This window comes from Cupressus sempervirens, chromosome 9 (assembly GCF_028749045.1).
Source record: "Cupressus sempervirens isolate cs-2001-9-10 chromosome 9, ASM2874904v1, whole genome shotgun sequence".
In the NCBI taxonomy this organism is placed as follows: domain Eukaryota; kingdom Viridiplantae; phylum Streptophyta; class Pinopsida; order Cupressales; family Cupressaceae; genus Cupressus; species Cupressus sempervirens.
The window spans coordinates 620,467,258-620,480,800 of NC_143126.1; the positions used below are offsets into that span (position 1 = coordinate 620,467,258).

At 33.8% G+C, this 13,543-nt stretch overlaps 1 protein-coding gene across 1 annotated transcript; it reads right to left on the reverse strand.

Moving 5' to 3' along the window:
- Positions 1 to 8,206: 8,206 nt before the first annotated feature.
- On the reverse strand, positions 8,207 to 11,220 carry LOC149540233 (purin-rich alpha 1). Its single transcript, XM_089801377.1, has 5 exons — positions 10,821 to 11,220; positions 10,696 to 10,743; positions 10,464 to 10,598; positions 10,048 to 10,299; positions 8,207 to 8,876 (listed from the first exon to the last, which is right to left on the reverse strand). The coding sequence occupies exons 1-5, from the start codon at positions 11,061 to 11,063 to the stop codon at positions 8,709 to 8,711; spliced, it is 846 nt and encodes a 281-aa protein (XP_089657503.1). The 5' UTR covers positions 11,064 to 11,220; the 3' UTR covers positions 8,207 to 8,708.
- Between the last annotated feature and the right edge of the window lie 2,323 nt (positions 11,221 to 13,543).

Genomic DNA, 13,543 nt, shown 5'->3' on the forward strand with positions numbered 1-13,543 from the left:
ATGAAACAGGTCACACGACAAAACAAGGTGACTAGGGTGTCCTTAGAGATAACACAGTGCTCTACTACCACCTAAATAGGTTTTAAATGGGATCCTAAAACCCCATGGTTACAAAAGAAGACATTTTAATCCAAAACCATGTCAAACTACAAGATAATAGGCCAAAGAGACCAGACCAGCATAACCAAAACAAAAAGAGACAGCCTCAAAAAAGACTAGGCAAGTAGCTGGAAAAGAAATCTAAACCTCAAGATTTACATTTAGATCCCTTCTTTTGAGAGCGTAAAGACATATCAAAAGATGGAAGAGAGGGCTTGACCTTTTTTCCCTTTATTTTTGTCCATCCATCCTCCACCATCCCAGTAGCCCTTTGCCAAGAAAAGTCATCCAAACCAAAAACATCCCCCAAAGCCTTCTCAACCAGGGAAGAAGTACTACCACATGAAAGAGGGGTGACAACTCCCCCCAAAGCCAAAGCCACATGAGGAGCAACAATCAAATTAGAAGTAGAAACATTTGAAGGAGGGACAATAGTATTGACCACCACTGTTGGGGAATAAGGAGCAACAACAAAATCCGCCTCCAAAGAATCTTGAGAAGAATCAACCAACCCACCCCCAACCGAGGGAGCTTTCTAAACAGTGTAGTGATCATCCAAAAACCCCTTCCACCAAGAAGGTGACTTTTTCGATCTAACCTTTCCAAAGAAGCATCGCACTGCAAGGTGGAAAACTTTGGGGGAAAAGTCCAGTCCTATGCCCTAGACCAACGAAGCAGGCACTTGGCACCAAAGTCCCATAAGGAAAACTGACCTACAACCGTTCTCCACTATTGTGGTTTCACAACGCATGCCCCATTTCTCCTTCAAATGGAGACCCCCTAGTAAATTTATTTGTTTTCCAGATCCCCAGTTCAAGGCCTGGGTCATTTTGGGAACTCCACCTAGAGTCTAGGTCAAGCTCTGGTCCTCTAACTCAGAAACCTAGAGGTCAAAACTAGAGAAATTAAGTGTTAAAGAGTGATTTTAAGTGCACAATAAACTAGCTTATTGGGGGAAAATTATCTATTTTGACTATTATTGACCCAATTTTATTAGTCTAAGTCTTGGGGAGTCCTCATTTGGGTCTTATAACATGAGCTAATTAATATTTTCTTATTTGTGTAGATAAAAATGTGTCCTTAACTTGTCATCGTCATAGCTTTTAACCTAGAGCTCAGAATTCAAAACCATTTACACCATTAGAAAGAAGAACTAAAAATCTAATTTTAGTCCCTAAAACAGTGAGCCTTTGGCTACCCAATTTTAGGGATTGATGAAAGTTTCAACTTGAAATTTTGAGCAGAAGAACTCTAAAAAAGCCAATTAAAAAGACCTAAAAAATCTTGTTAAAAAGATATGGAAAATTTTCAAACATTTGATCATTCTGGATAATCTAGATCACCTAGTCTCTGACCTAGAAGGATTGGGTAGTTAGAGAGAAGAAAAGATCAAAGATACAGAGGTCAGACACATGAACTAGAACAGGCTCCTCATCTTATGTAACTATTAATGACAAGATTCAACATAGGTGCTTTGGAATTTCAGGTAAAAGAAGCAACAGAAGTGTCGCTAGAAGGAGGGCCCCTTAACATTCAGAATAGAAGAAAACAACTTGCAATTTCAAAATTCTACATTTTTTTACAAGTTTAAAAAAATTTCAAGTTTTCGAGGTGTGCTTCTTATGAAAGTGTTTAGCTATAAAGAGAGTATAAATCATCAAAAAGGGGCAAATTAAGTAAACAAAAAGTGATCCCAAACCTCATCTGAGAAAAACTAGAAACCATTTTCAAAATAGAGAACTTTGATTTTTTGGCAAATTAAGCTTCCAAGCTTTCGAGGTGTGCTTCTTATGAATTTTTTTGGCTATAAAGAGGGTATATATCATCAAAAGGGGGAAAAGTAAGTACACAAAAAGTGATCCCAAACCTCATCTGAGAAAAACCTAGAAATCATTTTTAAAATATAGAACTTTGATTTTTTGGCAAACTGAGCTTTTGAGTTTCTAAGGTGCGCAGGTGCACCAGGTGCACTACTTCCGAGGTGTGCTTCTGAGATGCACTAGAAGTTTTTAAAGAATTCAGAGGTGCGCCAACAGTTAACTGCTAGTTCCAAATTTAGAAATTTCCATGCACCAAAAATGCATTTTGATGACAGTTTAACTCCTACAAACATCCAGAGAAGGTTGAGCTTCTATTTTTGGCACCTCCAAAGACTCCTACATCATCTAATGGATTTCTTCTGCTTATTTTCTCATGCTTTCTTTGTTTTAATACATGTAAAGGCTCATGCATCCATTAAATGGTATAAATAAGGATGGAGTCCTACTTAGCACCTGTTAGATAGTCAGTTTGTACATAAATAGATTTGTTTTATTAGTTTAGAAGCATATATTTGCATAAAGAGATCTCTCACTTTCAACATAAATTGAGGAGATGATTTCCTATAAATTTAGGAACGAAATATGTATTCTAGGCCAGCATTATTTTGATGCAATAATATATGCTATTGGTGCTTGCATTGGAGTGTAGTGATTCTTGCCTAAGTGTGTTATATTTTGTGGATTTATGTTCATGGAATGTAATTGAGCCAATAGTTTTATTGTGTTATTTTGGTTGTGCGATCTTTTAATTCTGGTGTTTGCTACGAGTCTACAAATTCCGTTGATATACTTAGTTCAAGAAGAGATCATCATATTGTTCCTGCATAACTTTTTGTCTCACATGAGTGCACTTTCTGTGGCCTTGTGATTTGATGAAAAGTGAACATCTTACAGTTACTGAATTCCCATCGACGATTGCAGTAGTGGAATAAAAGAAGCATTGCTTCTATTTTCATTGGTTACCCACCGATCTTTTCAAAGGCTTAACTCGGTGGCTCATGTTTGTTAAAATTTTACTTTCATGTTATTTTCTTAAACTTCTTGTTACCCTATCTTCTTTATTTTCTTTTACAAACACTTGGTTAATTTAGGAATTCATATAGTTGCATTGTTAGATTGCATTCATTAAAAAATAGAAAAATACAAAAATATATTATTTTGTGTGTTTTATTCTTTTGAAATAGAAAGCAGATTCTACATCTTATCCTAATTGTTTGAACTAGCAAAGGTCTCCCTGCGAACAAATACATTTATCTTCAACTGAGTGGATTCCAGCAAGTTGCAAGATCACATGGAACCTTGGAGTTGATCCTAGATTAGCTTTTCAAGAGAGGAGTTCGAAAGGATTGCTGCCTTTAAGCATCATGCAAAATGACAGCTCAACATCCACTACAAAGGGGAGTCGAACCTATGACCTCAAGGAAGTAAACCTCAAGGCACAGACCAACTCACCTACAAGTGGGAGATAGTTAAAACAATGAATTTTTTGATGTTATTAACATTGATCATTCATTTTTTTTAAATTGTACTTAGTTTTCTTTATATGCAAATCCAATGGGCTAAATCTCTCATGCTTACAAAGAGGTTGTGTGGTTACAACGGCTTTAGAATAGTGTTAATTTAAGAATTGTGCAATGTTGACCTGTTATAGTCAAAGTACAATTCTTCTAGTTCAAATAATGTTTAACATGCTAGGACTAAGAATGTAGATACTTAATATCAACTTGGTTAAATGGATAAAATAAAAAATCAAGTAATATTGTTGATTCTTTAGTAAAACTCTCAACTATTGCTATTTGTTTTCAAATAAAAGGATGCAGTGGATGTATCCCTTTCACAATGGTGTAGGGACCAATATGTTTAGCCCTTTCCAATGCTTGTAAGAAAGTTGTATGGTGCAATTTTCCTAAATAGAATAGTTTTTATCATGTTATGAATATACATGTAGAATAGTGTTTTGTCAAGAAGATGGTTAAGGAATGGAAGCTTTACATGCAAACATTTGATACTCAAGTTAAAATTATTGATGTGTTGATGAAGCCTATAAGTGGTGTTACTATTTGTGTAATATTGTAACTAGTTTATCCCTTTCCCTTTCTTAGTAATAGATTATTTGGTGAGATGTATCTAGTTAGATAGCATGTTTATTTTACTAGAACTAAATATGTAGATATGAATATTATTTGTTAGGAAGGTGGTTGGGCTAAGTGAGGTTTAGATAGAGGAAAGTTTCACTAAGGTCAATAGAATTTACTATTTGATAAACATGTATTACTAAGTGCTTATGGTATATGAATGCAATAGATTTGTGCCCTTTTCCATGCACATGTTAAATCTTCTTGGTTTATACCATAAAACTCCTATAACAATCAGATGGAAAAATATTGGAATTTTAATGTGTAATTCATCTATAAAGCTCATGTGCAAGAGACCGTGTTTGAATTATTCAAGCTCATGCTCAAGTATTTAGTGAGAAAGTAGTAAACAACTATAAAATGTTATAAGTTAGAACAAGATGTAAATATTATAGTTTAGCATGGACACCTATCATATTCCAATATTTCTATAATTGCAAATATTAGAAATTTGGTTAATAGTTACTCAAAGATTCTTGATTTAAGTTATTGGGGTGTACATATGACAATTTAAGTTTATTTTGATAGATGAATCAAAATAAAATATCAAAATAGGGGAAGAGTATAGATACATGAATCAAAATTAAATATCAAAATAGGCTCGGGATAGTGTAAATAGATGAACAACATAAAGTATCAAAGTATGGGATAGTCATGAAGGGCAGCCCAAAGAGGAAGAAGTAGGAGGAAATGAAACAAGAAGAGGAGAGAAGAGGGGGAGATCAATATATATACGAGGGAATAAATAGATAGATAGATAGATAGATCAATGTGAAAGAGGAAATGGGATATGTATAGAGAGGGTTGAAAGGTAAATAGAGGGGTAGGATAAGATAGAGATATAGAGGGAGAACGAAGAGTATATAAGAGGTGATAGGTGGATAGTTGATAGTATAAACTTTGTGCACATTACCAATAAAAAATGAAATTTTAATGCACTACTTAATGGATGGATGATTAGAACTAGAATTTTGACTGATAAATTTTAAGAAGTAAGGAGAGAATAGAGTAAAGCACTCCTAGTTGTTAGACCTTGTATAACTAGTCTTTTCTTACTATCTTTTATTATCTACTTCACATTTATGTAAAATATAGAAAGAAGTATGTGTACTTCTTTTAGAACCACATCTCTCCTCTATATCTTAAAGTCATTTTTAGTAATTTTAAAATCTAGTCGTTTAATGATATTTTACAAATTTTAAAATTGGTTATATATGTGTGTGTGTGTGTGTGTGTGTGTGTGTGTGTGTGTGTGTGTGTGTGTGTGTGTGTGTGTGTGTGTGTGTGAATTAAGTATTACAAGTTTGAATATATATCAATATTTTAATACTTGGTTGGATATGTGACTGAAATAGGATACACCCTATTCATTAAAAAAATACACACTTCTCTAAAATGATCATCTTTTACATTTGATGAACATATATGTATATGTATGTATACACACACACGTGTGTGTGTGTGTGTGTGTGTGTGTAATGTCAATTTAAGTATTATGAATTTGAATATATATTAATATTTTAATACTTGGGTGGATATGTGACTGAAATAAGATACACCCCATTCATTAAAAAAAATACACACTTCTTTGAAAAGATCATCTTTTACATTTTCTACGGCAACAGTTGATGAATCTGATTCTGCCATTGATATCTTTGTGAATAACCCTATTCTATTTCAAGATTCACCATACATACATAGAGGGAATGTTGCTCAAGTTTTTGAACCTATTTTTGCACCCACTAGATGCATTTTCTTGAAGATTTCTAAAGCCCTTTCAAAAAATTCATTTACATACTCCTCTAGAACAATGATACTTAAGATGATCTCGATGATATATTGATAGATACATATATATAATCAAAGGGAAATAGATCAAATAGAGTATAGATAGTAGAGGTGAATGGTAAAGGGAGGGGTAAGATAAGATATTTAAATAGGGAAGGAGAAAAGAGTGTGTATAAAAAAGATATAATAGAAATGATAGGGAGCTAGATAGGAAGATTGCATGAATTAAAGAGATACAAATGGATATAAAAATAGACAGAAATATAAATCAAGAGTAAGAATGAGAGGAAGAGATTGAGATGATGAGATAGAGACATTTTTTAATTATTAATTTAAAATGGATAGGTTGTCCATTTCGTATGGTAAATGAAAGTTAGAGGATAGATAATTGTAGTGAGAGATAAGGAGAGAGTGAGGGGGAGAGGGGGAGAGTGAGTAAGATGAGTAATATAAAGAAAAACGAGGGGTAGAGAGGTAAACAGATTGGTGGGGATAAATAATAGATAGGAAAACATGGGTAGAAATAGTGTATAGATAGACGCAATGTATAGATAGATGGATCGTAATCGAATATCAAAATGGAGGATAGTTATGAAAGGAGCTCAACAAAGAAGGAGGAAGTGATAGGGAGATAAATAGTAAGGGCAGAGGGGGGAGAAATAAATATATATGAGTTGATAGATAGATAGTCAATAGATATATATAGATAGAAAACATAAATAGAATAAATCAAAGAGATATGGGAAATGGGATATAGATAGATAGAAGTGAATGGTAAAGAAGGCTAAAACAAAATAGACATATAGAGGAAGGATTAATTCCCTATGTTTGTGAATAAGAGAGATAAAATAGGGGTAGGGAAGTAGAAATAGAGAGTCTATAAATAACTATATTATCATCAAAAGTATAGAGGACTATCGACTTAACCATTGCACCCTTCAAAGATGCAAGTGCTAGTTACATTTACATCACATAGTCTTACTTATTCCAATATGTCATCTTATTACTCATTTAGAATCAAAAATAAATTATTAATAAAATTGACTATTACTATACAATTTAAGACGAAAGTGAGCAAAACATTCCTATTGAACTCTTGCAGTTGCTCATTTAATAATTAACTTGTAGAACACTAATAGATTCTCATAATAACTCAAGAACAGACAAAACAACCTTCCACTAACATTCTCCATTCAACATTCATTTATCCTGATGAACTTAGACAAAAACGTGACTTCCCATAAGCAATGAAATATTAGAGTGAAATTCGAGCAGACGAGAGGCACAAAACTAAAATATTGTTTTCAGTATGCGTTTACTCATCTTGTACTTCACTCAGCCCATTTTGTCTTTAAGCTAGTATATTTTCTTCCTCTTCAAATGTAAAGTAGACATTTTTGTTGGTGGATATTTTGTACCAGATGTGGAGGGTTATTCATTATGTTGAAGTAACAAATGCACCCAGCATTTTACTTTGTTTAGCATTTAGGTTGTTTCTTCCGAGTTCTTATAAAACCCAAGAATTAATTGATAAGAGCATATCTGGCGCATGTGTGGGAATTCATTAACATATTTTCTTTATTTATTCAAATTCTTTGCAATTCAAGAGTTCAGAAACTAATGAATATTCTTTGAGTTCTTGTAACAGAGCAATCAATTAAATATGTGCGTTGTTTGGAGTTTGCATCTCATTTTGTTTTAACATCCCTCTTTTAAATCCTCGGAATACTAAAAATCTATTGTATAAGGCCATTGATTGGAAGCCAAGTTTATATTAACATGATATTTGTACATTCTTAATACTATTGTGCCACAGAATTTATGTGCTCAAACATTTCACCAATAAAATCATGACAAGTTAACACATTTTCACATTTATATTGAAATCTGGCATGATAGTACCAGAATAGAGGTTGCTTTCATCAGAGCAAATTGTCCTTCCATTCTAATTTTCATCTCATGAGAAGGACCGACAGATGCATCTAGATGTCAAATCCTGTCCAAGTTATATAACAATCCCCTTAACTGCGATTGTTACATCTATCTCATCTACTCTGATATTCAGAAACAAAATGTACCCATATCATGAACTCTGACATATAGATTAGCAAATAAATATCTGAGGGATGAAATCTAAAACAACAATTTCTTATACTGATTGTGAGAAGACAGTTGACAGAAAGTTACTATCGGTAAAGTTTAAAAATGTTAGCTACATAATCAAGTTAACAAGTTAAGAAGTTAACAGAATATACCCAATGGTTTATTATATTTATTTCATGATCACGAAAGTTGCTAATTTGGAGTACAAAATCTACTGCCTTTAATTAGTCATTAGTCAAGATGTGAATCTTGATCAAGTGCTTTTAACTGAAAAAATTGGCAACATTTTATTCTTGGAGAAAGGTATTGCATCAGAATTACAATAAGGAGCCTACTAAAAGCTCCAGTCACAAAGAGGGCTGGTAGCTCACATCCAGCATGCGTCTTAATTTCAAGCTTTAACTGGTCCATGGAAAGTAACAACCTATTAAAGATGTTATAATAGATTCCATGGTTCAAATAGATGGATAGAAGGTCAGAAATGTAAGGCTGCTTAGGCTCTCAAAACTTATATCATATAATCTATTGAAAGATTTCAGTCCAAATAGCTGCATGGAAGGTTAAAATTGCAAGGCTGCTTAGGCTCCTGTGAACAGCCATACCATATTATCTAAGCTACGGTTGAAACCTTATTAGTTCATGGAGGTGCATTGTGTAACAGTGGCATCGATGCAGGTTTGCCACTGTGTCAAAAAAATCCAGTGCCCCAATTGAGGAAGGCAAATCATTTTTAAGGACAACTGTTACTAACTTTGAAAAACTCCTAGATTTCACCTCGCCTATTTGCAGATGCAATTGTACGCACATTTGGGTGACTTGATCCTGTGAGTCCTTGGCTTCGAGTGATGTCAACAAACTGACCGAGAGCATCATGGAATTGTTCTAATACAGATACAGGCAGTATAATAACTGAACGGTCTGATCCTGTCACCTGCAACCAAATAATATGAACACTGTCAACATATAAAACTTAATGCTAGTAAGGGGTATTGCGAAAAATAGGTAGTGAATGATTAAGAACTTCTTCAGTTTGATAGGCGAGAGCCTACAATACAATGGTAATTTGTGAGCCTCTCATCTTAAAAGTCTTTGGTTCAAGTCTACTCGAACTTAACATAAAACAATAATAATAATTAATTTTAATAAATAATAATAATAACTAATCTAAGCTTCGGCCTATTAATTCAATGCAGACAAAGAAAAGTGCAGAAAGTTGTCAAGCATATACTATAGTCCAATTTGACAAGAAATTAGCCACAAAAAAGTTAAATTACAATTACTTAGCTTGGTAGGTACTAATTAATGATAGGTTTAAAGTTTAAACATACAATCAGCAGTTTGTAGATAACACTTTATCAGTGGCTCTCAACTTTTATCGATGGACTTATCATACCAGTGAGATAATCCATTAATTAGAGGTCAAGTGGGAATGAACCCAGGATTATGCCAAACAACTAGCTAAGTTGAAGGCTTACTAGGTTGAAGGCTTACTAGCCTGCTTCTAGAAGCTTTAAAAATCTATATTTCAAATTGTTTGTCGACAAGAAAGTAATTTGATACAGCTTCCTTGCAGAATTTTGGATTAACCAAACTGAAAGCACTTGTATTTTTGTGGATTAACCAATTTGGTAGTCATCCTCTTTCTTCTTATATTTTTGAAACTAGTCTTGTCTACAATTCTTATGATTTTATACATCTCTTTCACTTGCATTCTGATGATTAATCACAAAATCTGATCCAAAACATTGATGTTAAAAAACTTATACACGATCTAAACCAAAAGTTATTGGTTCAATATTCTAATGAATTGTAAAAAATTGATAACACTGAGTGTTTTTACAGTAGAAAAAAGTGGAAAACTGAACTTATAACACCCTATACAGATCTTATATCTAGATATTTAACATAGTTTGCTGCTGAACAGCAAAAGCTTAAAAAATATCTCAGAATGCAGAATCTAAATCAAGAATTGAATACAAAACTACCTAAAGCATAATTGGGCACTTAAAAAAAACTTGTTAATAAATGTTTGAATTAATGCAACATGAAGCGTTAAAAAACAGGGTATTTAGAAAACTAGAAAAGTTTAATGCATTACTTACTTCTGAAATTCTGAGGAATTGGCCTCGAGAATTGCTCCCTAGATCGAAGAAAAACCTTTTCTGCTCTGCCCTGATGACTTTGGCCATCACAACTCCACCACTCTCTCCACCAGCTAAACCCATTGATTTGTCCCCCATTGCCCCATCTACGGAGTTTTCCTGTGAACTCCCCACTGATATGAATCCTGGCGCTACTGGATCTGACAACCCTCGCAACTGCAATTGCTCCGATGTTGCACTTGCTTGTTGTTGCTGCCTCATCAAAATTACATTAAAAGGACACCCTTCAGCTCAACATGAACACAGAAGCTTTACCCTCCAGAGAAAATTTAGCATTCAATCACAATTTGAGCATTGTGGGCACAAGCCAAAGGGGGGAAAAAAGAAAGAAACAAAAAGACTCACAGATCTCTAACCTGAATTGGTAGTACTATGCTGCAGGCTTTATGGATCTCAGCCAAAACGTCTCTGAAGGCAGACCATCCATCTGAGGCATTTCCCGCGGGCACAATAATTGTGCTCCGACTTCGGGTCACAGATGCTTCAGAGACCTGCAATTGAATGTTCTCATAAATCTTCACTTCACAACACAATGCACATTCATTTGGGGAAGAACCGAAAATTAAAAAACTTAAATTAAAAACCCACCCTGAGAAACCGGCCTCTCTTATTCTCCCCGACATCAAAGTAGAACACCTGAAAGAGCAATGGGAAAATTAATTGACCAAAACACATCCAGATCTAAGCATAGTAAGTGAAATTTAAAGACGAACCTTGATGTCAAGCTGCAATTCCTTGCTAAAGAGCTCCTGCCCATCATTGCTGGCATAGTAATTGAAGAGATCTGCAAACCAGGCAACGCCATCAAGAGGAACAATAATGGTGGAACGAGATCCGGATGTTTTTTCAGAAATTTTGAGGTAGCGGCCGCGTGGGTTCTCCTTGAGATCAAAATAGAAAAGCTTGTGTTCCACTTGAAGTGTCTTGGACAGAAGCTCCGTGTCTGAATTCTCCATGCCCAAAATGTACAGCAGCGTTTCAGACCATGTTGATCAAATCTATTCCCACCTTCCCATCTCCTCCAATTCCGCAACAACAACACACAACTTAATGCAAAGGATGTTGCTGTCCAGCGACGCCATGGATTTCCCCTATATTGTCGTGGTAAAGAGGAGTTGTAATACGTGCTATACAAACACTTTTATTTGCCTCCACCTGGGTGTTTGTTAAATTGCTGGTTAAGGTCAAAACCTCCGCCTTACCATTTGGCTAATGTCGTCTTGTGAAATGCTTAAGCACTAATTGCACCCAACTACATACACGCGATAATTTCTGTTTCAAAGCCATTAAAAACCCATTAGATTTTTTTTTTTCAAAGCCATTAAAAACCCATTGGAGGGTTAAAAGTTTGGGCATCAAGTCTGGGGGTGAGTTATTATAATTTGTATATCTACTGGCACTTTGCAAGACAACTTAGTAATATATTAAATTTTTTAAAAAGTAGTGATTTTGTTATGGTTTGATAATATTATATAAGGTGTACAACATGTGTATATTGTGAAAATATGAATGAAAATAACATAACAAAGTTTCAAATACAAAATTTATATCATGCATAAAATCAAATGATATAGATTTGTTCTATAATCTTGTCATTAATTTCAATTTCATCGTGATAATATGAAGCTTCGATATTTGCTAATGGATGATAGCTCTTAATAATGATAATGGATGCTTAAAACTTGAAGAGCATAGTTGCTCCAATGTGCTAGATGTGCTCTTGATAATTGCATCAGATAGGATGAAATGGAGTGAATACTCATGATATGCCTTAGCAATAGGTTAGAAAAAGGATACGAAAGACATGTGCAAATGCAAATAGAGGGAACTATATGCAAATTAGTCCATTGATTGAATCAAAAGTAAAGCGTATGAATGGGCAATGATATGGATAGGAAACTGAAGATGAGAAGGATCTTATGCACTAACATGGAAAGCTATGAGAGGATATGAAAGATAGAAATGGCATGGTGGATAAGATGGAAAGTTCTAAATAAATAAAGAGAATAGATAGCATATGATAGGCTAAATATGAATTTGATTTTCGTTATGATTTGAATCATCATTGAGTAGTCCAAATAAAACAACATACAAGAGAATAGTTGTCAAGATCAAGCAATATTCCTCGCTCTCCACCATGACATCAAGATCAAGGCTTCTTTGAGATGCCCAATTTCCAGAGATCACTCTAGTGGTGAATATTCACCAATTATGCCCCATTTCTAGAGATCACTCTAGTGGTGAATATTCGCCAACTATGCCCCATTTCTAGAGATCACTCTAGTGGTGAATATTCACCAATTGGTGATTATTTTGTGTCAGGATTTTGAAAATGATGAATAACTCGAGACCAAATGGGGTGGCTGATTCACTCTAACTTTGTAAGTTTTTGGTCAAATGTGCTTCCATTCACCCCAAAAAAAATAATTAATTCTATTAGTATAAAGATTTTGCTAATAAAATCTACCTTTTCCAAGTAGACTATTTGATATTTTTAACTATAATTTCATAAGTGTGTCGTAATCATCAACCATAATTCACCAAAAGTTATAAAATATTCTACTTGCATGAGGACCTAATTTGTTTGTCATTTTTTGGAAGCATTTTTTAATACACCACAATACTCGCCAATTTTATTTTAAGTTCATCTCAATGGATGGTCCATATAAAATCTCCTAGAAAATTACTTACTTATATATTTTTGTGGAGGTTTGTTTTACCCTATATTTATGTAAGATGTATTAAAACTAAGCAAGATTTTCAACACATGCAAGCTATTAAAATTCCCTTTGAATTCATTAAAAATATGAATTGGTATTAATACAATCAAAGATCAATTTTAGTTTTTACTCTATTTGGTTGGCCCTAAGCTCTCAATTATGATCAATAGCCAAGTTTCAAACAAGGAACAAACACTTGTACACATGTGACAAAAATGATAAATTGCAAGAGTTACAAATATGTAAAGAATGAAACTAAATTTGGAAAAGAATCCAAAAGGTTGGAATATGTTGAAGAGGGGATAACTATTGGAGCATATAGACAAATTTAAAAGTTTGATTCAATTGTACATTCATCATGCTTTTTTTGCAAAGGGATAAGCACAAAATTCCAACCACTTAAAAATAATTTTCCACTTGGAACTATTCTATTAGTTGTTGATTTTGCAAAAAACTATTGTTTTGTTCATCAAAAGGCCATTCAATCATAATATTATTTTCAAGAATATCACTTTTACACAAGTGGTAATGAATAACATGATATTCAATATGTAGAACACTATTTCAAAAAAAAATTTACAAATTTGAAAGAAAGGGGTATAAATATTGATAAGCATTATATTTGCTTAGATGAGTTTGCCGCACAGTTCAAATCATCCAGACCATTTTATGTACTTTGTAGATATGACCATAATGAAAACATATTTGCATATATG